This window comes from Xenopus laevis, chromosome 1L (assembly GCF_017654675.1).
Source record: "Xenopus laevis strain J_2021 chromosome 1L, Xenopus_laevis_v10.1, whole genome shotgun sequence".
NCBI lineage: Eukaryota > Metazoa > Chordata > Amphibia > Anura > Pipidae > Xenopus > Xenopus laevis.
In genome coordinates, this window is record NC_054371.1 from 95,628,733 (window position 1) to 95,656,478 (window position 27,746).

A 27,746-nucleotide genomic window follows, 5' to 3' on the forward strand; every position below is an offset into this window, starting at 1 on the left:
CGCTTGAGAGCAGACGTGTTCCTGTGAGCTATGCGTGGTTATCGCTGTTTTGGTGATCTCCCACTACTAAACAGCAACGAAAATTGGCACAACTCATCAGAACTATCGCCACACGGAATTCCTCACTTACAGATACCTTTTCGGTGTTCCAGACCGTCCGGTAGCTGGACACTCAGACTGTAGGCTATTTAAACATATATTTCATAAAAATCATATAAAAGAATTTAAGGCTCCTTATAAGTAATAAACAGGAGGAGTCTTAAAAAATATATGCCCAACTCTGAATTCGATATCGAACCTTCCCAATCAATTGGTACAAAGGGTGAAAAATCAGAACAACTATTTATCAAAATAATTAATTTATATATGATAATAATAACAAATCAAATTATTACTTCTTACAAAATTTACCAAATACTTCTTGATACAAACTCAAAATAAAATTCACCAACAGATATTAATTGATAAGACCAAAATCATCAACACGGCAAGCATCCACAATACAATATACACTTTTACTAATAATAAGGTATTGGAATCAAAGGAGGAATATGTTACTGATCTGGTCTGTTTAAGGCATTCTACCCTCAATCTTTTACTTTCCCATTAAGTCACTAGCTTGGATATATATCTCCTTCAGAATGGACCAGCACACCAGATTTCCAAGTGTTCAAATTTTCTTTATTGCCATAACACTCGTGCATCCAAAGTTTCGGCCCGCATTTGGGCCTTTATCAAGGATCAATTGCAAGTGAGGTTGGGGTCATATAAATACAAAAAAACTTTCAAAAAAAGGCGCCAGGATGACGTCACTAATTACATGATCAATGTGATTGGTGAGAAACAGTACAATGTGAGTTTAAGAACATGTCATATAAAATTTATCCACTAGATGTCACTAGTGTACCATTGTGTGTATTATACAAGTGATTGTAATAAAACGGTTAATTTAACCTCAACAGTGAATAAAAAATATGTTTATACAAAACATTGAAATCCACATTTAAAAGTACTGGTTGTTGCTTACTTTATCTTGAAAAAACGACAGATACAGTGTAATGTCTCCTAGAGAGAAAAAAACGATTATATGTTACTATATATTATAAACAATGTTTCCATATATTCTAAAACACCATCTTATTCTGTTACATTATAAAAACTCATCTAGGTATTTTACTGTCAGAGAGGAAATCTTTAATTGAGAAAACAGTTAAGTACTAACTGACCATTAAGTCCTTTGGGAGCCAAACAGTCTAATTCATGAATCCAGTATGCCTCTTTTTTCAAAAGCATATTATCATAATTTGCCCCTCTCGCTCTCTTGGGGATCTGATCTATAGGCATACATCTAAAAGTCGCTGGGCTGTGTTTAGCTTCTACCCAATGTTTGGCCACTAACTGTTGAGAGATATCTTGTTTTTTCTGCCTATTCTTTTGCAATCTATCTGGATCTAGAGCTGCCCTTATGCTAGATCTATGCATAGCAATCCGTTCCTTTAATTGTCTGATGGTCTTCCCACAGTATACAAGACCGCAAGGGCATTTGATTATGTATACCACCATTGAACTTTCACAGGTTAACCTTTGTCGGATATCATATCTCTTGCCTGTGTGTGGGTGTGTGAAGCTTGTCCCTTGTATTAATGTTCCACACATCACACAGCCGGGGCATCTATAGACACCTGGTTGTTCTGATAGAAAATGTGGTGGTTTTGCTTTTTGATATTTATTGATATTTATTGACTGGATCTGAGGGACTTAGTATTTCTTTTAGATTTCTACCCCTTTTGTAGCTGAATATAGGTTTTTTGGGGAGTTTTTTTAGAAATGGATTCATCACTGGTTACTATGGGCCAATGTTGTATAACAGTTTTTCTGACTTTTGAGCTGTCTGGTCCATATTGACTTGTATAGTAAAGATCATTTTCATTATTTTTACTTTTATTTTTGTTCAATCTGTTGTCTATCTAAAGAAAGTGCCCATTCTTTTGAATCTGCCAATAGTTTTTTAGGGTAACCCCTCTCCAAAAACTTTTGTTGCATCTTAGTCAGATCTTGTTCTCTCTGAGCAGTGTCACTATTTATTCTCACCACACGTAACATTTGTGATTTTGGCAGAGAGTTTAATAGGTGCCTGGGATGGTTGCTGTGGTAATGTACAAGTGTGTTCCTGTCTGTGGGTTTTGTATAGATACTGGTCTGTAATGTCCCTTTGTCTTTGAACACTTTCACATCTAAGAACTCCATACTCTGTGTACTATATTTCTCAGTAAATTTTACTGGGCTCTCTAGACCATTTAGATATTTCACAAAGTCTTCCAGACTATTAGCTGAGCCCAACCACAGGAAGAATACATCATCGATGTATCTCCTGTAGAAGGCCCCATGCCGCCTGAAGATCTCATTGCTGAAAATGTGGTCTCTCAAATTTGTGCATAAATGCATTTGCGTATACAGGGGCCACTTTTGACCCCATGGCTGTCCCTGTGTTTTGTACATAATATTGTGTCTCAAACTTAAAATAATTCTTATGCAAGATAAATTCAAGTAAGGTAAGTATGAATTCAATGGGGGGACCTTCATACAACGGGTTGTTGGTGACCAATTCGCGCACCGCCTCCACACCTGCATCATGTGGTATGCAGGTGTAGAGGCTCTGCACATCCATAGTCACCAAGATTGCATCCATCAATTCAACATCAATACTTTGTATTAATTCCAAAAAATCCCCAGAATCCTTTAGATACCCATAAATGTTCCGTACACAAGGTTGCAATATGAAGTCCACATATTCTGCAATGCCTTCGTTAAGTGAGCCATTTGAGGATATTATTGGCCGTCCCGGCGGTCTCTGGGCGTTCTTGTGTATCTTAGGTAACGTATAGATTACTGGCCGAATCGGATGGTTTGGCATAAAATAGTGATACATATCCTTCGAGATCCACCCATTATTCATAGCAGTCATGAGGATTACATTCAGTTCTTCACCAAATTTATTGGTCAGGTCATAAATCAATTTGTCATATTTAGAAAGGTCGGCTAATTGCGACATAAGCTCTTGCTTGTAATAGCTGTAATCCATGATGACAATCCCCCCGCCTTTATCAGCGGACTTAATTATGATATCCCTGTTTTGCTTCAAAGATTTAATGGCTTCTTTTTCTGCTGTTGTGAGGTTACCCCTCCAAATATGTTCACTATTTTTTTGGGCAGACATATCCATATTCAACATACGAGTAAAGGTTCTTATTGAAGGGTTGGTGCTCACGGGGTCATACATGCTTTTTCATTTGAATCTGCCCGAAGTGGTGGTAACACTTTGTGTGTACATCCCAGGGGTAATAATATCGGGTTCATTTTTAACGGGGTCTATATCTCCCACTTGGAGAGGTGTCTCTGTGGCTATATTCGTAGCCTCACTGCTTGTGCCCTGAACATCTAGGCCCTCATTTATATCAACACTTATGTGCCCCTGTATGCTCCCAAACCGCTCCTTTAATCTAACCTGCCTTGCAAATTTAAAGTTATTTATAACATGGGAGAAAGAATTCTCACTCACCAAGGGTACATATCCCAGTCCTTTCTTCAGCAGGGATTCCTCCGACTCTGTGAGTGTGTACGTGGAGAGATTGAATATTAATCCTTCCCCTTCCTTGGGATCCGCTATCTCTGCAGTCGCGTGTCTATTGGCGTTCCTGCGACCCCCCCGACGGGGGGCCTTCCTGGGTCTCCGTTGTTGTGCCGGCTGTCCCCTAAAAAAGCCATCTGCTGGCGCGGGGTCTCCTGCGCACTTGCTTCTCCCTCGCTCTCTGATGCGCCACTCTGTGCCGATCGTGCTGGCAGGTGCACGGTATTCTCCTTGTAGTCCTGGTTCACTTTCAGGCGATTCGCGCTCTTGAACGCCAGCAGCTCTGCTTTGTACTTGCCAGTTTGTTCTTCCAGACGCGCCAGCCATTCCGTCTCTCTGTCACTCTGCAAAGTTTTAAGGTGGGTTCTGTTGAAGCTGGAAAGATCACTGCGGACCTCTTTTAGTTCTCGGCCTACCTCCTCGATCACCAACAACATCAGGTCGAGGGAACACCGATCCAGCACTTGGCACCATCGTCTGCAGAAGTCAGCGTTGTTTCTTCCCAGGGTAGGTGTATTATTAATCCTAAAGCCCATTGGAACTTTGTTCTCTCGATAGTAGTCGGATAGGGAGACGCCATGGAGGTGTAGTTCAATCTCCTTCTTCTTTAAGCGTAATAGCTCATGATATGCCTCCTTTGCTCCCAAACTTCCGAATGTCTCGTCGTATGTCTCTGTGAATAGGATTTTCTGTATCTCTTCTCTTGTATTCCCCTTGTGTAGAAGCAATCCTTTGGTTGCCGTCATCCATATCCTTATTTTTATCTGGATATTTTACACAAGAAATGGGGGGTGCTCGGTACAATGCGGATATAAAATATCCCCAATATCAAAATGTCCAGACAGTACCTGCACTCTTGCCTTTGTTTTTCTTTGTGGGTGCTTTGGTCAAAATAATGTGTATCCTTCAGAATGGACCAGCACACCAGGTTTCCAAGTGTTCAAATTTTCTTTATTGCCATAACACTCCAACGTTTCGGCCCGCATTGGGGCCTTTATCAAGGATCAATTGCAAGTGAGGTAGGGGTCATATAAATACAAAAAAACTCAAGAAAAGGCGCCAGGATGACGTCACTAATTACATGAAAATAAACCCAAATTAAACAGATTATTCCCAGTTTGCAACGCTGGGAAAGTCGATGTTTAGGGTATAACTATACAATATATAGGAATAACAAATATCCAAGCAGATAACTTAATTGGTATTAAATATAACTGAAATTTATATTTACCAGTTGTAAGTTCTCACTGGCCTGTGATGTCACCCTGACCTCTCTTCCTGGAGCTTTAAGACATCTGATCCTTTTCTTTAATTTGGTTTGTAGTTTAAAATTCTGTTTTCCAGTCCTTTCCTTAGTCCTCTTTTCCAGTTCCTTCTTAGTTCTTTTTTTAGTTCCTTTTCTATTACAGTGTCTCCTAATTTATCCCTAATTTCTGTCTAAAACTCAACCCCTGGGATTAATCAACTAACCAACTGGAATTGAAGGGTAGTCTCCAAAGTTAAACTATCACCATCTAATCTAAATGTTTTGTAAAATGTCAATTATTGACCCCTGGACGTGATGTCCTAGACTACCTGTAGATGGCACTATTGCCTCAAACATCGTCGCCTAAAAATATCTAAAAAAAAAATACAAAATAGCCTTTGACCTCCTTAGTCTGGTGTTAAACATTAATGTTGACATTGCCACAGACTGGAACAATACTTTATGATTCCTTAATACCTTTGGTACATACAATATACTTGTAAACACACTAGCCATTCAAAATTGGTCTGGTCTTTGAGTAATTATTACCCTAACAAACATATAGGCTCTATTCTTTAAGATGTTCCCATCTTATACTCAAACAGACACCAAGGATTCTACAACCTTTGAAATTCGCTTAAGCTTAAAGTTGTGAAACACCTGGGTCAGCTAAGTTATCCTTTTTAGAAAATGAATTTCATGGATCTTCACCATCCAACATTAATTTGTATAAAACACTTATTCCTCATTATTACATGATAGTTACTAATATGCATGATATATAAATCACGTATACATAAAATAATAGAAGGTTATATTATATACAATAATAACAATTATATGTTATTATTGAACCTAAATATTCTTATGATTAATTATTCATTTATTTGAAAATCCGACAAATCCCCCTTTTTTCTTGAAATGTTCCCCATAGTGCGAACATTCCAGGAAAACTACAAAGGCTTTTCAAACTCTTCCTTCATCATACTCATTATGTAGACTCAATCGACGAGATTTAAGCCATAGCTTATCTAGAGTTCTTTTGATGAACTTCATCCAATGGATTGCCAAAACGGTGATTACAGTTAACCACCCTACTATAACTGCGAACAAAATGCTCCATATGTAATTTTCCCCCATGACCAGACAGAGGGAAACAATATCTCATCGTCGGTTGATGAGTATTGTGGCGTATCCATGGTAACATTATGCTTTTTAATAACCATAGGAACGGTATGTATGGGCTTATTGTCTAACAAAAAATTTAAATCCGGACTTATAGTGATTTCCTGATTCTGGAATGCATCAATGCTTTCCACCTCTCCTTCAATGTTTTAAGGGAGATGGAATTGCCGATTGTTACTCCGGTTGCAAATACAGTTCCGACTATCGCAAAAATCATAGCAGCAATTATGGCAGAAATGAATCGTTTCGGTCTTTGGTTTGAAGAAAATGGTTCTCTGGTCAAGGTTTTCCGGGCTTGCTCCAGGATCTGAGTAATCCACTCTTGGGAATATCCGATGTGCAATCGATACCAAGTTTGAATCTCTGGTGATCGGATCTCGGATACGTTGACTTGTCTTTCGATGACACAGCGCGGGTCTAGGCTTATATAGACCTTCTGGGATAAGATTCTCTTGTTGGTCATGATGAACCCTGCCGTATCCTGTAGCATGATCCCGGATGATGAACCTGGCACAACAATCGGCTCGGCGTGGAATTCTTTCCCCAAGATCAGAACAGCATAGATGATGGCAATCATCTTGGATGGCATCTCTGCGCCTAGGATATGAAACACCATTAAGTATAGCTATCATAAGGAAAACATTTTAACATAATCATAAACTTTCAGATTGGTGCAAGTTTCCTATAACAGAGCAGATCTCAGTTCACAGGTAAGATAAAGGATGCTTGGAAGGCAGAGGAAGTAGACATAGGCATAGCATGATACACGTATCTATATACAATATTAATCTACTTCCATCTTTAACCAGAACTTCTGGATCTCTTACCACTCAGCTCTCGACTTACTCTATCTTCCGAAGCTGTGAGCTAGGATGACAAACACGTAATTGGTTAATATGCACCCATTTTTCTACAAATTTATCCCCCTTAGGGATTTTAACCTTATAGACCACAGGAGATAATTTATCAGTGATTATATATGGACCTTTCCATGAAGGTAGGAATTTTCTTTCCTTTACCTGATCTCTGGCGAAGTTATAAAGATAAACCTTATCACCTTTTGAGTAGTTTTTAAATCGTAGTATGTCTTCGTGCTTACTGCAGCTTTCTCAATATTCCTCTGGGCGAATGCAAAAGCATGTTGTAGGTGTTTGCGTAAATTTTCCATATATTGATGTGCGGTCGCTGCATTCATCAAATTGTAATCCGTGGTTTAGTAAATGTTGGAGTAATATCATTTTCCTGCCTGTGATCATCTCGAATGGAGAAAGTTTGGTTGCCGCACTTGGAGTGTCTCTAATAGCCATGAGAACCAATGGCAACTTAACATCCCAGTCTTTACCAGATTCATTGACAAACTTTTTCAGAATGTTCACAATGGATTGATTGTAGCGCTCTACTCCACCACTAGAAGCTGGTCAATAAGCTATGTGCAGCTTCCTTTTTACTTCCAGAATTTGCCACATCTTGGTCATTACTTCACTAGTGAAGTGGCTTCCGCGGTCGGATTCGATACGCTGGGGAAGACCAAATCTGGAAAATATTTGGTTAATGAGCAGTGATGCACACACACTGGAACTGCACGTCTTACATGGCAGACATTCCACCCATTTTGTGAACAAACAAATCACGGTTAGCATATATTGGTTTCCTTTTGAGGATGTTGTTACGGGTCCGATGAAATCAATCTGGATGTCTGACCATGGCATGGATATTCCTCTTTTAATCAGCGGTGCCCGATGATTGGGTCCTTGCGGCTGAAATTGAGGACATACCAAACATCCTTGACAATACATCTTCACATCTTGTAACATGTGTGGCCAGTATGCATAGTCCCTCAATAGTTCATATGTTATTTTCTCCCCTCAATGACCAGCTATATGACCCCGATATGCTGCGGGTACTACCCATTGTGTGATTTTTCGATGTCCGTATCAATAATCCATCTTGCAATGAAAATTGATTCTTACCTTTCATCAAAATGCATTACTCCTCTTTATCAGCACAGTCTTCCATGGCTATGGGATGATTCTGTGGATTTTGAATATGTTTGTAAAATAAACCAATAAGTGGATCCCCCTTTTGGCTCGCAATGAGATCCTCACTAGGGGAATCTTGGTTCCACATTACCACATTAGGTTTAGACTCCCTTTGGGCCTGCCCCCTGGTTGTTACATCCACTTGGATAGTTCCCAAGAGGTCATTGATATCCAATATCTCTCCATTAATGGCTGCTTTCGTAGCAAGAGAATCCACTAGGTCGTTCCCATCTTTATCTGCGCCTGGATGCTTCGAATTACCCCTTACCTTCTTCCAATATATGATAAGGCCGTGGGTAGTAACCAATTCATCGATTTTACAAAACAACGTACCATGTTTGACTGGTTTTTTGTTACTTCTTGTCATATTGGATCTTTTCCATCCGGGAAAATACTCCACAAAGCTGTTCCAAACATAATCGGAATCTGTAATTAAAACAAATTCTTTAAGATCATATTCAATAGCCATTTGTACTGCTTTGTACACAGCGGCAAGCTCTGCGACCTGGCTACTTTTGGGACCAATCTTGTATCCTATGGATATTTCTGGGAATATATTATTCCACACAATCCCAATACCTGCAACCAGCATCTTTTCAGCTTCTTCTGTGTGGAAAGAACAGCCATCAACATATACACATGGTAATGATTTGCAATATTCCTCTTCGTATGACTTATATGGAGATAGTGATTGTTCCTCCAAAAAGTCATTTTCTGGTGACTCATCCTTATGTTCGACATTAGTGCAATCATGGAGTTCAGCTAATCCTTGAGAAACTAAGTTTTTATTATCCTGTTTATATCTGATCTCCAATGGCCATCCCATAAGGGACATTGTCCATGCAGTTATCCTACTGTTTGACAGGTTTCCATCTTTTAACCGACCACTCTGTAAATATTGTAGTGATTGATGTGCAGTTTCCACAATAATCTTTTCGCCCTGAATAAAGCTCCTGAAATATTGCAAAGCCCATACAGTTGCTAATAACGCTTTTTTACAGTTATTAAATTTAATTTCAACTGGCGATAATGACTTGCTGACATAAGCAATTATTTTATTCAGTTTTTCTTGTTTTTGGAAAAGAACCACACTCACTCTTTTGTCTGTAAAACCTGTTTCCACATAGAAGGGTTTTCCACCTTCTGGATAAGCAAGGCATGGGGGCCTGGATAAGTTTAGTTTTAAGTTCAGATACTGCTTGTTCGTGACATTCATTCCAATCCCATGTCGCTCCTTTTTTCAGCAACTGCAAAAGAGGTTTAGTGATTTCTGCATAATTATCTATGAATTTGCGTGAATAGTTCATTATACCCAAAAATTATCTCAGCTCCTTGAGACTTGTAGGAGACTTCGTGTTCTTTATTGCTTCCACCTTCTTTTCCTGTGGGTTGATTCCTTCAGCAGTCACTTCATGTCCTAGAAAATTTATCTTAGTTCGGCACCATTGGGCTTTCTGTAAAGAAAGTTTAACACCAGTTTTTTCCAGCTGTTTTAAGACATACCTCAGTTCTGCAATGTGTTCCTCAAAAGTTGTACTCTTGATTGAAATATAATCCACGTAAGATAAGGTACCGCATTCAGACACATCAGGCATTGATTTATGCATGAACACAGCAAACTCATGGCCTGCATTGAGATCGGGTCCAGGCATATTGTTGTTTCCCAAATGTAAAGGCCAGTTTGTGTTGATCCCTTTCGTCTATCTTAATTGTCCAATATCCTTGTGCACAGTCAAGGACGGTGAAAATTTTAGGCCCTTGGATTTGCGCTAGACATTGATCAATGAATGGTATGGGCCAACCAGACATGTAGCAGTCCAAAATATATATCCCAACACCAATTCTGAGGTTACAATTGGTATAAATAATTTCTATCCGCTTGATCCCCTGTATCATAAAAAATTACAGTGGTTTAAGATCCGCTCACCGTTGGTGGTAATTGGCCCGGGTGCACCTGCCCCGAGCCCTGCGTTTATTACACAGTCTTTCCCACGTTCCTTCCAACAGTTGTTTACATTCATAGATAAGTATGCATAAGGATCAGCTTACCCTCTCCACGGGGTGACCCGGGTGCTGCCGCCCCGAGTCTGTCGCTAAGGGAGACGTTTTCAACTAGTCACATCCAAGTCGTTGCGGCGCACTCCAAAGTCAAAGGATCGCTCATAGGTTGTTGGTTAAAAATTCATCCTTTATTGGTTACATCAGTTTAAAAAGAAGAAATGCTAACACATGGTCTGACGCGTTTCGTAACTATGTACTTCATCAGAGACCACTGATATTTCCCTTAACTGTTGTCGCTCTTCATTAAGACATGCATCTGCCATAGAAAGTTGTTCTTCCACCCCTGAAATTCTGGAAAAATCTCGGGTTGATTTATCTCATAAGCTTCTTCAAGCTTACTAGTCAGGTTATCCTGGATATAACATACCTGATCCTTCTTCCCCTGTTGGAACGATTCATACTCATTTTCATCGATTTCATGCTTGAAGACTAATGATGTCTTGTCGATGTAGCATGTACCTTCTTCAGGACTAAAAGGATAAACAGAGTGAACACTGAACAATCCCTCAGGTGTTGAGAAATAATGTTGATCCACTACTGGTTCTTCTGTCAAATATTCATCAGGTATCAGTCCAATTATATCATTTTGGAACCCAAAAGTGTAATATTCTGAATCGATCGCTAGGCCAATCATTGTGTCCTCTTGTAACGTAATGCTATAAGGACTCATATTATGGATAACCATGTATAATGGATCCTGATGAATGTTTATCATGGGATTCGGTTTTACCTTCAATCCAAATTCCTGTATCGGATTGGATAAGCAAAATAATGCATCTGCATTTCTTAGCTTTTGCCCCTTCTTCACTCAGGGTTTGCTCTTTATCCTGGAATTCCTCTGGATTTCCTGGTAATCTGGACCACAGAACATTATTGATCAGATCAACCTGTATGGCAAATCGATGTATAATGTCATTTCCTAAATACATTTGATATTGTGGTTCCTTTAGCACGCTGAAACCGTGTTCTGTAGATTTGTTTCCTAGGGAGATGGATAAATCACATTCAATCACATTTTGACTCTGGTCATCTTTATCCAGGTCATAAATCCACTCCTGTGAGGAGGAAAACTTAATCATCTGAGGATCTGTAATACACTTTAGAAGTCCTAGACTTATGTAGCTGGCCTCAGATTTCAGATCCAACTTGGCATACTTCACCCGGGCGATATTATTTACCTGTACAGGAACCAGTATAGTATTGTTGGTCTTCTCAATTTTAACCAATGATCCGGTATGTCTGATTAGATCCGCAACTTCCTTATTTCCCCCTTTAAGATAAATGGTTAATACATCATCCTCTAAAATTATCTTTTCAATTTTATCCTTCTGGATATTAATGATGTGGATTGCATAATTTTTCACGGGTTTACCATTTTTTAGGATGGTGACATCTGGTACCTGATTGTTATGGAAATGGATTTCGACAGAATCTGGCCTTTCTTCGATCATGTGGCAAATGTTGTGGCCGTGCATTGTGGGAGTGCTCAAAAGCGATTGGGCAAAAAAAGCTTTGTTAATAAAGTCAATTATGGATCTTAACCTTTTGAGCAGATCAATTCCAATGATCAGCCGATCATATGGAAGATCTACAATCAATGTTGGATGTCTAATGGTCTTTTTACCAATTTTGTATGTCAACCAGGATGTGCCTTTCACTTGTAGACTATCACCACCTACACTTACCAGAGATCCATCGAATGTCGTCAATCTCGGTTTATTTTTCAAGGATTCCAAAACCTGTTGGAAATAGCTAAAAGACAAAATAGTGACCTGAGACCCGGTATCCAATAAACCTTGGATTGGTCCGACACATACATCTTGGAGACAGGTATCTATAAAGTACCGGCCGTCTAACTGTAAGAGATTACAGAGAAAATTGGAGTGTTTTAGGAAATGGTCTCTCTGCAGCATCAGGATATTTGGAGATTGCTCCTCCTTGTTCTGTCTGCAGGGCATCTGTGTTTCTATGGATTTCACCAGTGGACCAGACTGAATTGAGGGTACTTCACACACAGGTTCAAGTAACACTGGATTACAAAATTGTCCTTATTAGGCTGTAAAACAAATGAAATATTAGATTTTCCCTCCCCGGCCCTGAATCCAGGGTCGGGGCAATGCAAAACATGTTTGTTGACCGTATTTGATTTCCTGTCCATTTCCATATAGGGATCTGGTTCTGCTTCCTTTATTTGGCAGAGCTTGGCCCTGCTTTTTCCTCTAAAAAAACTTCAGGTTGTTTTCCTGCAGAAACTTGAGACAATTTACTTACGTTGCTTAATTTGGAAACCTGATCTGCAAGTTGATCAAACCAGCTAGGTCTATGGGTGTTTTGGTTTTGAGGGTCATCCCGGTTCCTTGTGGGTGATCCACCCCTAGGTGAATTTGGTGATTCTTGCCTTTTCCCCATTGTTGCCTAGGCCTATTGTCCCAATGTCTGTACCCCTGTATCCTTGGTAACCCCTATAACTTTGGTTACCCCAGTATCCTTGGTACCCCTGGTTGAAACGAGGATGGTAATCCTGGCTTCCAGAATCTGAGCTAATTCTTTCTGACCCCTTAGCAATTTGAGGTTTAGTTTGTCTGGGATTTAGCTGTTGTTTTTGGTTTTGCTGATTAGGCCCAGTGGCTGAAGGTATTTTCTTTGGCTGTGACTCAAAATTTAAATCAGGTTTTAGCCTGGACTCATCGACATTGTGTTCTGGGAATTTTTTAATTTTCCTTTCATTTAAGTTTTGGCACTCACTGATGTTAAACAGTAAAGTTGCTGGTGTTACCAGTCTTTCTAGAGGGTTTTCAAAATCCAGATCATGAGCAAGACTTCATCTGGGTTGGTAAGGCCTCATAGAATACTTAAATTCCACAGATTCCCAATCGGGGTTTCTGTAGGCCAAACCATAGGCATTTTTAAGTACAGAGAGATATTCTCGAGGGCTTTGATTAGATCAAAGCCCTCATGTAAGTTTATAAATTTCTCTCTTTGCGGCAGTGGTAGTTCGGTATGGCCCAAATTCTAATTTAACTTCATGTAGGACCGACTGCCATTTGGTGATTCCTCTCTCTCTCTAAAGGAAGAAAAGTAATGACAGTATCTGTCATCAATGGCCCATGGAAGAAACCTGATTCTGTCTGCCTCATATAATATTAATGAATCCATAGTAGATTCATATAGTTCTAAGTGGTTTGCAATTTGGGAAGAAACTTTCTTAGAAAATTTTGGTACAGCAGTATTCAAAAATTTAATTATGCTGGCAGAATTTTCTACTGGAGATTGGTAATTTTTCCATTTTGAATCCCTCTTATGGGTATTCTTTCCCCTGTTTGGGAAAGGACTGGATCCCCGCCATCTCTTATCACTCTCAACTTCACTTGCATCAGAATTGGAAACACCACTTTTATGGTATACATTTGACATAGGTATTTGATTCCGCACATTCCTCTCTGGGGATGTGTCTGAAGAAGAATCTTTAGGAACCCTTGTTCTGTGATTACCTATTAAGGTGGTCACAGTTTGGCAAGCTTCACTCAACCGGCTCAAAACATCTTGTACCTCTGAATTACCATCACTAATTAGTTTGGCTCTAGGAGCAGATGGTGCCCAATTTTTATATTGGGGAGTGAGTATTGGAGGATCAGGAGATCTCCACACCATATATACCTGACTGTTGATTTTTAAACAACTGTTGCTGTAATTCTTCAAAATCCTCTCTGAGCTTACAGTATGCTGTGACTATGTTCAGCATCAGTTTCTAAGTTCCTAATAAAGGCTTCCTTGTTTGAGATATCTATCTCTATTTGGTTTCTCTCGGATTTCATATGTTGGATGTTTGATTCTATCTCATGTAATTGAGACCTCGATTTTTCTACATCTTCTTTTCTAGCTTTTGATAGTGTAACTATTTCCATTAATGGATATAAAACAGGAGGAAGGGCACACATTAATTTTTTCTCTTTGTCTGAACTGTTAGAGGCTAAGTTCATACATGTTGAATATTGTTCAACCATGCCGTCTGTTGCCCAGATATCATTAAGGTCTGCTCTAGCATTTTTCTTCTAATCATTAATCCAACTATCCATCCCTTGATCAAATTTTAACCGTGTATATGTGAATTGAACAACAATCATTTTCTCTGGGGTGTTCCCACTCTCACTGCTTGCAACACTCATGGTTTCAATTAGTTAATTAAAAAAAAAAAAAAAAACTATCTTGACAGAAGTATTGGAAGGTTTTTCACTATTTGTACCAATATGAGAAAATAATCTCGCTCTCAGCAGTGCCTCCAAAATATGTCGGGCTATTTAAACATATATTTGATAAAAATCATATAAAAGAATTTAAGGCTCCTTATAAGTAATAAACAGTCTTAAATAATATATGCCCAACTCTGAATTCGATATCGAGCCTTCCCAATCAATTGGTACAAAGGGTGAAAAATCAGAACAACTATTTATCAAAATAATTAATTTATATATAATAATAACAAATCAAATTATTACTTCTTACAAAATTTACCAAATACTTCTTGATACAAACTCAAAATAAAATTCACCAACAGATATTAATTGATAAGACCAAAATCATCAACACAGCAAGCATCCACAATACAATATACACTTTTACTAATAAGGTATTGGAATCAAAGGAGGAATATGTGACTGATCTGGTCTGTTTAAGGAATTCTACCCTCAATCTTTTACTTTCCCATTAAGTCACTAGCTTGGACATCATAATATATATATTAATAAAAATGAACATAAACTCAAATTAAACAGATTATTCAAAGTTTGCAACGCTAGGAAAGTCGATGTTTAGGGTATAACTATACAATATATAGGAATAACAAATATCCAAGCAGATAACTTAATTGGTATTAAATATAACTGAAATTTATATTTACCAGTTGTAAGTTCTCACTGGCCTGTGATGTCACCCTGATCTCTCTTCCTGGAGCTTTAAGACATCTGATCCTTTTCTTTAATTAGGCTTGTAGTTTAAAATTCTGTTTTCCAGTCCTTTCCTTTTCTTAGTCCTCTTTTCCAGTTCCTTCTTAGTTCTTTTTTTAGTTCCTTTTCTATTACAGAGTCTCCTAATTTATCCCTCATTTCTGTCTAAAACTCAACCCCTGGGATTAATCAACTAACCAACTGAAATTGAAGGGTAGTCTCCAAAGTTAAACTATCACCATCTAATCTAAATATTTTGTAAAATGTCAATTATTGACCCCTGGACGTGATGTCCCTATACTACCTGTATATGGCACTATTGCCTCAAACATCTTGGCCTAAAAATATCTAAAAAAAATACAAAATAGCCTTTGACCTCCTTAGTCTGGTGTTAAACATTAATGTTGACATTGCCACAGACTGGAACAATACTTTATGATTCCTTAATACCTATGGTACATACAATATACTTGTAAACACACTAGCCATTCAAAATTGGTCTGATCTTTGATTAATTATTACCCTAACAAACATATAGGCTCTATTCTTTAAGATGTTCCCATCTTATACTCAAACAGACACCAAGGATTCTACAACCTTTTAAATTCGCTTAAGCTTAAAGTTGTGAAACACCTGGGTCAGCTAGGTTATCTTTTTTAGAAAATGAATTTCATGGATCTTCACCATCCAACATTAATTTGTATAAAACAAAAATAAAACACTTATTCCTCATTACTACATGATAGTTACTAATATGTATGATATATAAATCACGTATACATAAAATAATAGAAGGTTATATTATATACAATAATAACAATTATATGTTATTATTGAACCTAAATATTCTTATGATTAATTATTCATTTATTTGAAAATCCGACAAGATGTCATTGCGGCCTACACTACCTTAGACGCGAAACAGCCTGATCCATCAGCCTATGCTTCTCGCGCCAACGTCTAACTCTACCAGGAGGTAATTCAGTATCTCTTATGCCAACAGACATTGAAGTAAGTCCTAAACTTCTGTTTATTAGAGCTGGGGATTGTTGCTGGACTACTCCACAGGCGGGAAACACAGTCGCTATTCCAGTCGCTTTAGTGCTTTATAACAGTGGACTTTATATATGACTGTTACCCTTTCAGTACACTGGATTCAATAAGCACAGCGATATCATAGCCTACAATCCGCATTTTATATAAGAGATACAACAATTTTCATTTGTGTGGCTGTTGGGCGTCGCCCTTAATTAGTGCCTCGCAGTGCTCCAGGCCATTGGGACTCTCCTCTTCTCCCCCCCAAACTAATCCTGCAGTGGGAAGCAAATGCACCTCTACTATGATGGCCACAGGATAATTCATTAAGGTGCATTCTCTGGAGCCATATCCATGTCTTACTAACAGTGTACTGTCTGTTTTTCCATAATCCTGTTCCTGCTCTATTCTGCATACACCTCTGAAAAATTCTACGACCAACGATATGGGGAAAATAGGTAAAGTGCCTGCACCCCAGAAAGACAAGTCCAAAGAGAAATCACAAACTCTAGATACATATCTTGCTAAGGAATGTCCTATGGATCAAAATGCTTCACAAGGCCGATCCACTAAATCCCCGCCAAGGGACGTCGCCTTTCTTGAGCAATTTAAGACCATTTACAATCTGAGCTGGACATAACTTCAAAAAAAAAATCACTGCTTCCCTATCAAAGGAAATCAAAGATATAGGCAAAAGGACTGACACTCTTGAACACAGAATGGATGATGCCACTTCAGTATTGGAAGGTCACGAAACTGATATTGATGCCTTACGTTACCAGCTGCAGGAATTACAAGATAAACTTCAAGATATGGAGAATCAATCACGTCAAGGTAATATCAGGATTCGTGGTCTCCCCGAGACGTATAAAAATCTGGACTCCGAAATAGCTGCTTTTTTTTCTAGATTGGCCCCACAGCTTACATCTGCTCAATTGGAATTCGACAGAATCCATCGGGCCCTGGGGAGGCCACCACAGGAGGGAAACCCTAGGGATATTATTCTCAAACTACACTACTATTCATCTAAGGAAACTATTATGCATGCGGCCAGACAAGCTACTCTTTTGGATCATGATGGTCATGTTCTCCAACTCTTCGCAGACATTGATTGTGCCTGCCACTATTGCCAAAAGACGATCTTTTAAACCTGTTACTACATTTTACAGGCCAACAATATTAACTATAGATGGGCTTTTCCTTTTCGTTTACACTTCACGTTTCAAGGAAAACAATATTCCACAGCATCTTTGGATGAAGCAACTGAACTTTTGCAACATCTCCACGACGTAATTCCTCTCCATGACGTGATGAAGGTTGAAATCTGGGCATTATCTATGTATTTTTGGTCTTGCAATATGACCCCATTACTTGCATGATTACCTATTGCCTTTCTTTTAGGAACAGGTTCAGATTTGTTTATTGTTATGTTCATTGTTATAGTATGATATCATTTACAAATTGTGTTCTACCATAGGCTCCAGAGAGCCCATCTGCTATCCCATGGAAGTGACAGGTGAGATACAAGTGATCTCAAAAAAATTTTCTTTTACATTTTGTGATGATTATCTCAAGTTCCTGGTTATTTTTATTACTTTCTTTTTTAGTTTCCAACCCTCTCCATTTCCAACCATATAAGAGTCTCCTAATACTGGTGGAGTTCACATCTTAGGTTCTGTTCTTTTATGTATATGTATTTTTCAATGGCAGGTTTAAAACTCATTACTCATAACTTACAAGGTTTCAACTCTCCCCATAAACGAACCAAAGCATTTCGTTATTATAGATCGGCCCACTTAGATATTTTGTTTTTGCAGGAGACTCATTATATATACGGATTCCTTTCCTGCCTATTTGTCCTCTTATTTTCCCTTATACTATATGGCGACTGGCCCCACTAAATGTAATGGTGTGATGATCTGTTTTCGCAAAGGGTTACAATTTAAGCCACAAATTGTTAAAAAAGACCCTACTGTTTGTGAGTGAGCTTCAAGATGTCACAGTAACATTGCTTAATTATTATGCTCCAAACACAGGACAAGAACTTTTTTTGACCAGTTAGTACAACTTACCCAAGCCAACCAAGTTGGCACTTTGATCATGGCAGGTGATTCGAATATTTGTTTTAATGTGAAATTAGACAAAACTTTAAAGATATTTCTACCTCACCTATAGATACTGCAGGAGCCAAACTCATTTTATCTTTGTTACAATCACTACTGGTAATTGATGCATGGATGGAAATGTGGCCTTCGACGAAGGACTACACTTTTTTCTCTAACCCACATAAGGTTTACTCTAGAATAGACCATGTTTTCCTATCGCAAATATTATTGCCGAACCTACACGCTGCTAAAATAACACCGATCTCTTGGTCGGACCATGCTATGGTAATGATTGAATTGAACTCTTTAATTTGCAAACCCACTCAATGTAGATGGAGGTTAAATGAAACTTTGTTATCCGTTCCACAAATAAGTACCCAAATTGGCGGAATGATAAAACAATACTTTGATCTTAATCAGGGAACAGTACATTCTCCTATAACACTATGGGAAGCACATAAATCTGTTTTAAGAGGAGAACTTATTAGTATAATGGCAACCAGCAGAAAACAAAAAAGGAAAAAATTAGAGGATCTACAAAATAAACTCATAGATCTTGAAACACGAAATAAAATTAAATACTCCTTTGCCACTCATAAAGCCATAATAGACACTAGAAGAGATCGGGATTTGGCCTCTTCACAAGATGTAGAATACTCTCAACAATGGCGCATGAACAGATGATATGGTAAAGGTAATAAACCAGATACCCCCCTAGCTCGAACATTGCGTTCTGTATCAAGTCCAACTACCCCATTGCATAAAATCCAAACTAAGTCTGGCAATATTACTGGTAACCCTATAAAATTTTGACTGAATTTAGTGACTTTTATGCTAAAATATATCAAAAACCTCCTAAATTTAACGAATCTCAAGCAGACAGCATATTCGCTGAACTTCAACTCCCAACCTTTACCACTGAACAAAAACAATTAATGGATAATCCCATAACTGTGGACGAAACGTTATTGGCCATCAAATCGCTTTCGAATTGCAAAACTCCTGGACCTGATGGATTTTCCATAGCCTATTATAAAAAGTTTGCTCCTTTACTTTCCCCTTACCTTAATTTAATGTTTAATGCATTGAGGCAAGGTGATAAGATGCACGCTGATTCCATTCTAGCGCAGGTTGCTCTAATACCAAAACCGAATAAAAATCCTTTAGAATGTGGAAATTATAGGCCCATCTCTATACTTAATAATGATATTAAAATATTTGGGAAGATTCTTTCGACCAGACTAAATTCATTCCTAGCTACGTTAATTCACCAAGATCAAGTCGGGTTTGTCCCAAACCGTGAAGGAGGAGAAAATGTCAGACGCTTAATTCAATTTATATACTCCCTTAATACCTCATGTACTCCAACAATGTTATTGGCGCTAGACATTCATAAAGCTTTTGATTCACTTACCTGGGATTATTTGTATTATGTCCTTCAAAAATGGAATTTTGGGAAACACTTCATACAGGCTATTCAGGCGTTATATAATCAACCTCAAGCCTTTTTAAAATGGGGACCCTTTTCATCAGACAATATCTCGTTATTTAGAGGAACGAGACAGGGTTGCCCTCTTTCGCCACTATTGTTTATTTTGGCTATTGAACCTTTAGCGGCCATGATCCGGCAAAACCCCAATATCACTGGTCTAACAATAGGAACTCAGGCTCATAAACAGATGTTATTTGCAGATGATATGCTGTTAATTGTAACCAAACCACTGACCTCTTTACCTCACTTATTCAATGTTCTAAACAAATTTGAAATTCTCTCAGGCCTGAAAATAAACTCGGCTAAATCTGAAGCTTTACCTATTGGTATGTCTCCCTCAGATAAAAAGTTGATTCAACTTAATTTTGATCTTCACTGGCAAGAAAAATCTATACAATATTTAGGAGTGAAAATTACTCCTAAAATAGAAGGGATGTATCAGGCAAACTACCCCCAACTCTGGAGGGAAAATTATAATTTTCTTTCTGACTGGTCCAAAGCTCCACATCTCATGGTTTTGGTGTATAAATGCGATCAAGATGGTGTTATTACCCAAAATCTTATATTTTTTTCGAGTACTGCCTATAGAAGTTCCTAAATACGTTTTAACGGGTGTTAAGAAAAAACTTACTAAATTTATATGGGCAGGGAAAAAGTCTCACCTGCAATTTACAACTTTAACCGCCCCTAAACAAAAAGGTGGCCTCAATGTACCTAATCTATATCTGCACTCAACCCATTATCAATATATTTAAGACAGAGACATTTTGTGCATATTGCTACTGAAAAATGCCTTACCCTTTAAACAAAACAGGGATTGTTTGTCCATATATTGCAATATATTTAAGCTGGCCAACTACATCAAAGTCATCCCATATCTGGCCAGTCCTATGCTTAATTTTCATCTGATTCATTAAGAATTCTATTGCTTCATTATACATTTTACAAAGGGACTAGGTTTTACCTGCAACTTACTTGCTGCTTTCAAAGTAAACCTCCATACTTGGCTGCCCTTTTATTAGACACCAGTGGGATCACCTGACTATAGCTGGGAAGGGTGGGAGCTACAACATGGAGCTGGTCACTGCTCCTGTATAAACTATAACAAACAAGGGAAAGTTGTGCTCACCACTATTTTTTAAAACCATTAGGCGGGGTTGCAATGAGGCTGTGACCACAAAATACATATAGTCAAATACAAGAGTCCTCTGCACTCAACCCATTATCAATATATTTAAGACAGCGACATTTTGTGCATACTGCTACTAAAAAATGCCTTACCCTTTAAACAAAACAGGGATTGTTTGTCCATATATTGCAATATATTTAAGCTGGCCAACTACGTCAAAGTCATCCCATATCTGGCCAGTCCTATGCTCAATTTTCATCTGATTCATTAAGAATTCTATTGCTTCATTATACATTTTACAAAGGGACTAGGCTATGCAATTACAGAAAATGACACAGTAGGGGGCATGTGATGAGATCAGCAACATCTATGAAGTGCAGAAATGAAAGCGATTGTTGTGCCTGAAGCACAGAGTTGGGGCAAGCAACATATACATTTACAGCTGGTATTAAATATAATGTAAAAAAAGGAATTAAGGAATTGTCTAAGTTACTTTACACCTTAAGTTTCTCACTCAGCAACTTGTCTCTCTTTAAGTAGGTTCAGTTTCAAAATAAACGACCAACGCAAAGCTGCGTGAAGAGAGACAGTACAGTGAGTAATTTTTGAGAATGTACAGAACAGATCATAAAATGTACGAGTTGAATCTTTATTTTCACTTTACTTTTAGTTGACCTTTCTATTTAAATATAAAAGTTATCAATTGCCAATTTGCCTTTTTCCAGCATTCTAATGAAGCAACTTCAATTTAAGTTACTTTAAATGACTTATTGTTTCATTTAATGGGACAGTAACACCAAAAAATTAAAGTGCATTCAATTAATTAAAATATAATGTACTGCTGCTCTACAAGGGTACAACTGGTGTGTTTACTTCAGAAACACTTCTAAAGTTTCATGCAATTAAAGAATGCAGGCATAAACAGGCAGTGGTTTACCATAATGACAAGTTCTGCTTGGATTGAGCACTGTAATGGTTACTCTGAGCTCAGGAGAGGGGTTAGGATTTAAAAATAGGAGCAGACAGCTAGAGCAGAGTTTCTATGGGAACCAGCAATACCATCTAATCATTGGCTGCTAGACTGGAGGGTGTGTTTATTAATCTGAGCATGCTCATGAGCCAACAGCCAAAGGAAATTCCTGAGGGAGGGGCAGAGTGGATTACAGGAGGAGAAGGAATCCTACATGATTAAGGGGATGCTGTAGCCTTACTATTAACAACCAGAGTGACAAGTAATTACAGATTTCCAAGAGGCTCTCCAGTCATTACATTTATTCATCGTCTAGTCTCTTATTCAAACACATTCCTGAATGTTAGGGTAAACTGGACCCTAGCAACCAAAACTGAAGAGTTGTTGAACAAAAAGCTAAATAAAGGAGAATTCAACCCTGCAATTAAGAAAAGCCCCTACCTACTAAGCATAAGTCAATAGGTCTGAAAATGTCCCCAAAATATCTCACCTAACAGTGCAGAGTAAGCACAGCAGAGCTTGTGGGTGCCATCTTCAGGATTTCCTGTAATCTTTAATAGAGCGCCGTACTGGCACAAGCGCACAGTGCCGGAAATTGCCGAAGAGGACCTGAATTGCTGAAGAGGGCCCAAAAAAACTGAAGAGAGCAGAGTTTATGACGTGTCAAGCATTGCAGCATTGTAATTTTTAGGAAAATCAGGACCAATTGTGTAAAATTCAGGAAAACTATTAAATTGAAGGAAAATCACCCACAGAAATGCATTATAAATATACAAAAAAGTGTTAATCAAGGAATGTAAAATTGACGTTTCACTACATAATTAATAAATTAAAAAATATGTTTCTGAAATATCCAAGTTACTCTTCACTATACCCAGTCTTAGTAATCAGTCACTCAATTTTGATTGGCAGTTATGGCTAATATATATATTAGCAGATGACTAATAAACTACAACACAAACATCTTAAAATTACCCACTCCAACACAAATCCTGCAAGTAGAAAGCCAGGCTTCACACTGTTAAATTAAATTTAAAATACTGACTAACATTTGCATGAACAGACAAGTGTAACGTATGGTATCCCAAAACCCAATCTCAGCTCACATTTCTGTCTATTTCAGCCACCTTTGGCTTCGGGAGGAGCCCTATGCTACTCAGATGCCACCAGGAGAGAGGTAACGTGAGAGAACCAGAGAAGCTCTGAGCAGACAAGGGAACTGTAGCGTATACAGGAAAAATGGGGAACAGAGCTTGCAGACGTGGAACAGGCAGGAACAGTACCAGTCAGACAGTGCAGTACAGGATCAGGAGTGTAGTCAGGATTACAAAGCCAGATAGTGCAGTACAAAATCAGGAGTCAGGAGTAGTCAGGATAAACAGGCCAGGGTAAAAACCAATCGGTAACATGGTATAAAGCCAGGATTCAGAACAATGTCAAACAGGCATGGGTCGGTTCAGGCAGCGATACAGCAAAGGTCAAAACAAGCAAAGGTCAGGAAGAGCAAATCAGACGCGAATCACACCCAGGAACTATCAGGAAATAGACCTAACTTTGGGTGTCAGTGCAGTTTAGGGGGTTTTATAGCCAGACTAATGGCTTAAGGTCAACATAGACGTTCTTTGCTGAATGACAGATTTTAGAGAAATCCGATCAAATTATCGTCACGTTAGTGGGATTCGAACAATCTTATGATTTTTCGTCCAACATCTGTCAGAAAATTGATCGGCCAGGTTAACTAATTGGGACTCAACCCCCACATCATGTGTCCAAACAATACTATAATGTTGTAAATAATTAAACATGACAATATTTATTAACAAATTTATAAACAAAGGCAATATTTATTGACCACCATGCCAGATTTATAAGTATTTAATCTGAAAATCCAAGTAGTCTCCAACTGGAGCAGTTTGTTATCCAAGTCGCCTCCCCTTATATCCCCAGGGAGACGTAAAAAAAGTAAGGCGCATAAGACAATTACCTGTCATTCAAAAATATCTTCAGAATTAAGGTCTGCCTGGTTAAAAAACAAAAAAAAACAATGTGAATGCAGATTAACACATGCAGCATCTTCCAGAATCCATAAACAAGATATTTATCTATGCAGATTCTCAATGCAGATCAAGTGTAATAAAGGACTTATGGCCCGAAACATGTAGTGGCACAAAAACCAATACATTTAATTGAAGCAAAGCTCTGCTTTTGAGGCTTCCTTCACCTTATTTGGTTATTTGCTACATGAGTTTTAATCACTGGACACAAAAGTTAGCAATTAAGGGTTAAAGGGATTTGGTCATGTTTTTTATGGTGCTGTTTTAATTTCTAAATTACACTGTTTAAACTGCAAATAATTCACTCCAGCCCCATGTTAGATTTCTAAATTAAATATAAAATGTTTTTTTTTGTCAAATTCTGTTTATCTTTCCAACAAACAAGAAATAAAATGTATTTACATTCAAAATTGCCAAGAGTACGCTTCCATTTATTTAACAAAAAAAGTTTGTGAATAGTCATTGTCAGTCAGTGAGAGGGATGGGATGGTGAATTGTCATGAAGTCACACTACTATCAATATCAAAGAACCTCAGTCCAAGACCAGAACCCACCTTTAAACCGAACCCTTTTCCCCGTGTATGTCTGCCATACCCATAATGCTCAGTTATTTATCAGGTCATCTAATGTCAACCATTTTGCCCATAGCAAATCAAATTTATTTGGGCAGTTTCTAGAAATATATACTGCCTTAACATGTGGTTATAGAGTTGACAGAGTTCCATTCCCTAGTTTGTGGGGCCTGTGTGGCTTTCCATTGAATGAGGATTAATTTCTTAGCAAAAAATAGAAATAGGAGTTGTAGTAGCAATAGTCTGTCTCTTGTGTTTAATGGTAGTTCCTCTGTGAATCCCAATAAACTCAGTCTTGGCGTGGCAATGTTTGGGAGACACAGATGAATATGCAAGAAGTTCCAAATGTCCTTCCAGTATTTTTAAACAGGAGAGCATTGCCAGAACATATAATAAAAGGTACCTTCCTCCGAACATCCTCTGAAGCAAGTGTCCATTGTATCTGGGAAGATTTTTGCCAGCCTCACTGGTGTGTAGTATATACAATTAAAAAACTTTATTTGTATGAGCCGATCTCTAGCCGGTATTGAGATATCTTTCACTTGGCTGAGAATATCCGACCAGGTATCCTGATCTCTCTCTCCCAAATCCTGGGTCCACTGAGATTTGGCTCTTTCAAGTGGGTCTGGCATTAAGTCCATTAGCCCTCCATAAAGGTTAAATGGCATAGCCCTTCTACCTTAGAGGAGAAGGAAAGCTACAGAGGCATTTTATTGCCAATAGATTAGCTCCAATAGTGCAAGCTAGAATACTATATTTATTCTGTAGAATGTTTTACCATACCTGAGTAAAAAACTCTAGAAACTCTCTGTTTGTTTAGGAAAGGAGCTGCAGTATTAATGTGGTGTGACATTACTTCCTGCCTGAGTCTCTCCCTGCTCTGGGCTCAGATTACAGTAGAGAAGGGAGGGGGGAGGAAGAGGAGCAAACTGAGCATGCTCTTGCCCAGGGCAATGAGGTTTAAGCTGAAGGCAGGAAGTCTGACACAGAAGCCCATGTGTACACAATAGAAGGAAAGAAATGCAGTGTTTCTTTTGACAGGGGACTCAGACCAGCACTACTTTGGGGGTTTACAGGTATATTAAGATGGACCTTTCTGATAAGGCTTACTTAGATTTAACCTTTCCTTCTCCTTTAAGGAGCTTCTCTTTCCGAGGCTCTCAAAGTTGCACTGTGTTGCCTGGAAATTGTGCTGAAAAGGCGTGCTGCAGTTGCAAATACCAAAACAAATAGCGGTTCAGCAGGTCATATTCATTTTTGAGCTGGTCAAAGGTTTGGATGACGTTCCCAAGAAGGACATGAAGTTCTGTGATACCTTTACTTGCCCAAATGCTGGGGTCTGGAATAATTTGTTGTGCCACAGTGGTATTGCTGGAGACCACTGCTTGGTATTTAGATATGCCTTTCTAGCCACTGTCTGCCAACATTTATATGTGGAAAGAGTCGTTGTGGGTAAATCATTGTCTGGTCGCGGGCCAGTAAATGGTAGGGTTTGTAGCTCTTCCTCCAAACCCATGATGTGCATTTCCAGGGTCATAGCTCGATTGTCCAGATTGGGGTGCCACCACTGTTGCAAATTAGCCAACTGTGCCGCCAAATAATAATTCTTGATTTAGGCAAGTCCAAGCCTCCTTTGTTCCATGGGGCCTGCATAATTGCCCTTGCCAGTCTTGGTTTAGAGGTGGGCCACAGTAGTTTCTGAAGCAGTCTGTCAATGTCATTACACCACCTAAGTGGTACATAAATTGGAGCATTAGCTAACACATAGAGCATTTTAGGTAGACATATTTTAATTAGAGTCCAACACAATATCCGCTTGCACTCACCGGCCCTCCTTCGTTGATCCTGCTAGGTGCTCAGTCCTTGGGGGATACGGCAATCCCCACACTTCTTTATAGACAAAATGGAGAGTCCTGGCACTCAATAGCAATTGCAAAGGGGTAAACCCCTACGTGTTTATTCAGTCAAACAATGCACAACGTTTCGGGGGCTTGCCCCTTCGTCATGTGATACATTACAACCACGTAACATCCCTTAAATACCCTTAAGCCCCTCCCACCAAGGTGAGTAAAAAATACCAATCATGTGCAATTATAACTCGATCCATCTGTAACAAAATTAAAAGATGCAGACATTCTAGAGGAACATTTAATGTATTATTCTTTCCCTGTTTAAAAGAGAAACATTTACCTTTCCCTTTGAAGTTATTCAGTATAATTCTTATCAGTAGATTATCTGAAAAGTAAGGAGATACATGGTAACTATTCAAATACAAATAAACAGTAACAATCTTTTTAAGTAACAATGATAAGGTTACATATGCAGAAAAAAGTAACCATCTTTATAAATAACTAGATAGGCTGAACTCTTCATTTAAACCTCTTGGGAACCTGTTTTTGTAACAGCCAAATCCAATAACTCTCACGCTGGAGTAGTTTTCGTTTAAGATTTTGTCCACTTTTAAACAGGGAAAGAATAATACATTAAATGTTCCTCAAGAATGTCTGCATCTTTTAATTTTGTTACAGATGGATCGAGTTATAATTGCACATGATTGGAGCTTCACTTTAACCTACATATGGACCTTCCATAATGGACTTGAATTTTTAAGTATTTTTTACTCACCTTGGTTGGAGGGGCTTAAGGGTATTTAAGGGATGTTACGTGGTTGTAATTTATCACCTGGCGAAGGGGCAAGCCCCCAAAACATTGTGCATTGTTTGACTGAATAAACATGTAGGGGTTTGGGGAGAGTTGTAAATTGTTTTGACCCAGGAGATAAATTTGTTACCCAAGCCAAATTTGGTCAAAACCTCAAAAAGGTATGGCCACTCCACAGTATCGAAAGCCTTTTCTGTGTCCAGAGAGGCAATCGCTCTCAAGTTTGTGCTGTGCCTGCCTGATGGACAGATTATGGTAGAGATGTCTGTTAGTATATGTGGACCTATCAGGGATAAAACCCGCTTGATCCGGGTGTAATAATTGTCTGATTACCCGTTCAAGGCGGTTAGCCAGCAGTTTAGCGAGTATTTTAGCATCCATATTGAGAAGTGATATGGGTCTGTATGAGCTACATTGTGATGGGTCCTTGTATTGTTTAACTTTTTACCTGCCAAGAATGTAGGTACTACGTTCTTGAAGGGAAAAGCCCTAACTGCCAAGCACGTAGTTCCTACGTTCTTGGCTGTAAAGGGCTCCTCTCTGCATCTGTGGCAATTGCCGCTTCAGCAGAGGCTTCCGATACTCTCCCCACCCCCTAGGCAATGAGCAGAGGGAGAGGAGGGGGA

The 27,746-nt window shown here is 38.6% G+C and overlaps 2 protein-coding genes and 1 pseudogene across 12 annotated transcripts in view; all 3 read right to left on the bottom strand.

Annotated features, from left to right (window-relative positions):
* Positions 1-323: 323 nt before the first annotated feature.
* On the bottom strand, positions 324-4,374 carry LOC108711745. Its single transcript, XM_018253756.2, has 2 exons — positions 3,560-4,374; positions 324-1,065 (listed from the first exon to the last, which is right to left on the bottom strand). The coding sequence occupies exon 1, from the start codon at positions 4,372-4,374 to the stop codon at positions 3,664-3,666; it is 711 nt and encodes a 236-aa protein (XP_018109245.1). The 3' UTR covers positions 324-1,065; positions 3,560-3,663.
* Positions 324-27,746, bottom strand: part of LOC108711752 — a 56,684-nt gene continuing 29,261 nt past the window's right edge. For all 11 annotated transcript variants that reach the window (XM_041591470.1, XM_041591478.1, XM_041591468.1 and 8 more), the window contains one exon: positions 324-6,656. In XM_041591470.1, the coding sequence (XP_041447404.1) occupies positions 6,209-6,656 (448 nt within the window). In that variant the 3' untranslated portion in view covers positions 324-6,208. The remainder of the gene's footprint in view (positions 6,657-27,746) is intronic.
* On the bottom strand, positions 12,436-14,163 carry LOC108711736 (annotated as a pseudogene).

Bases quoted from the DNA above. Each gene is read 5' to 3' on its own strand.
- LOC108711745 (XM_018253756.2), bottom strand. From the start codon at position 4,374: ATGACGGCAACCAAAGGATTGCTTCTACACAAGGGGAATACAAGAGAA.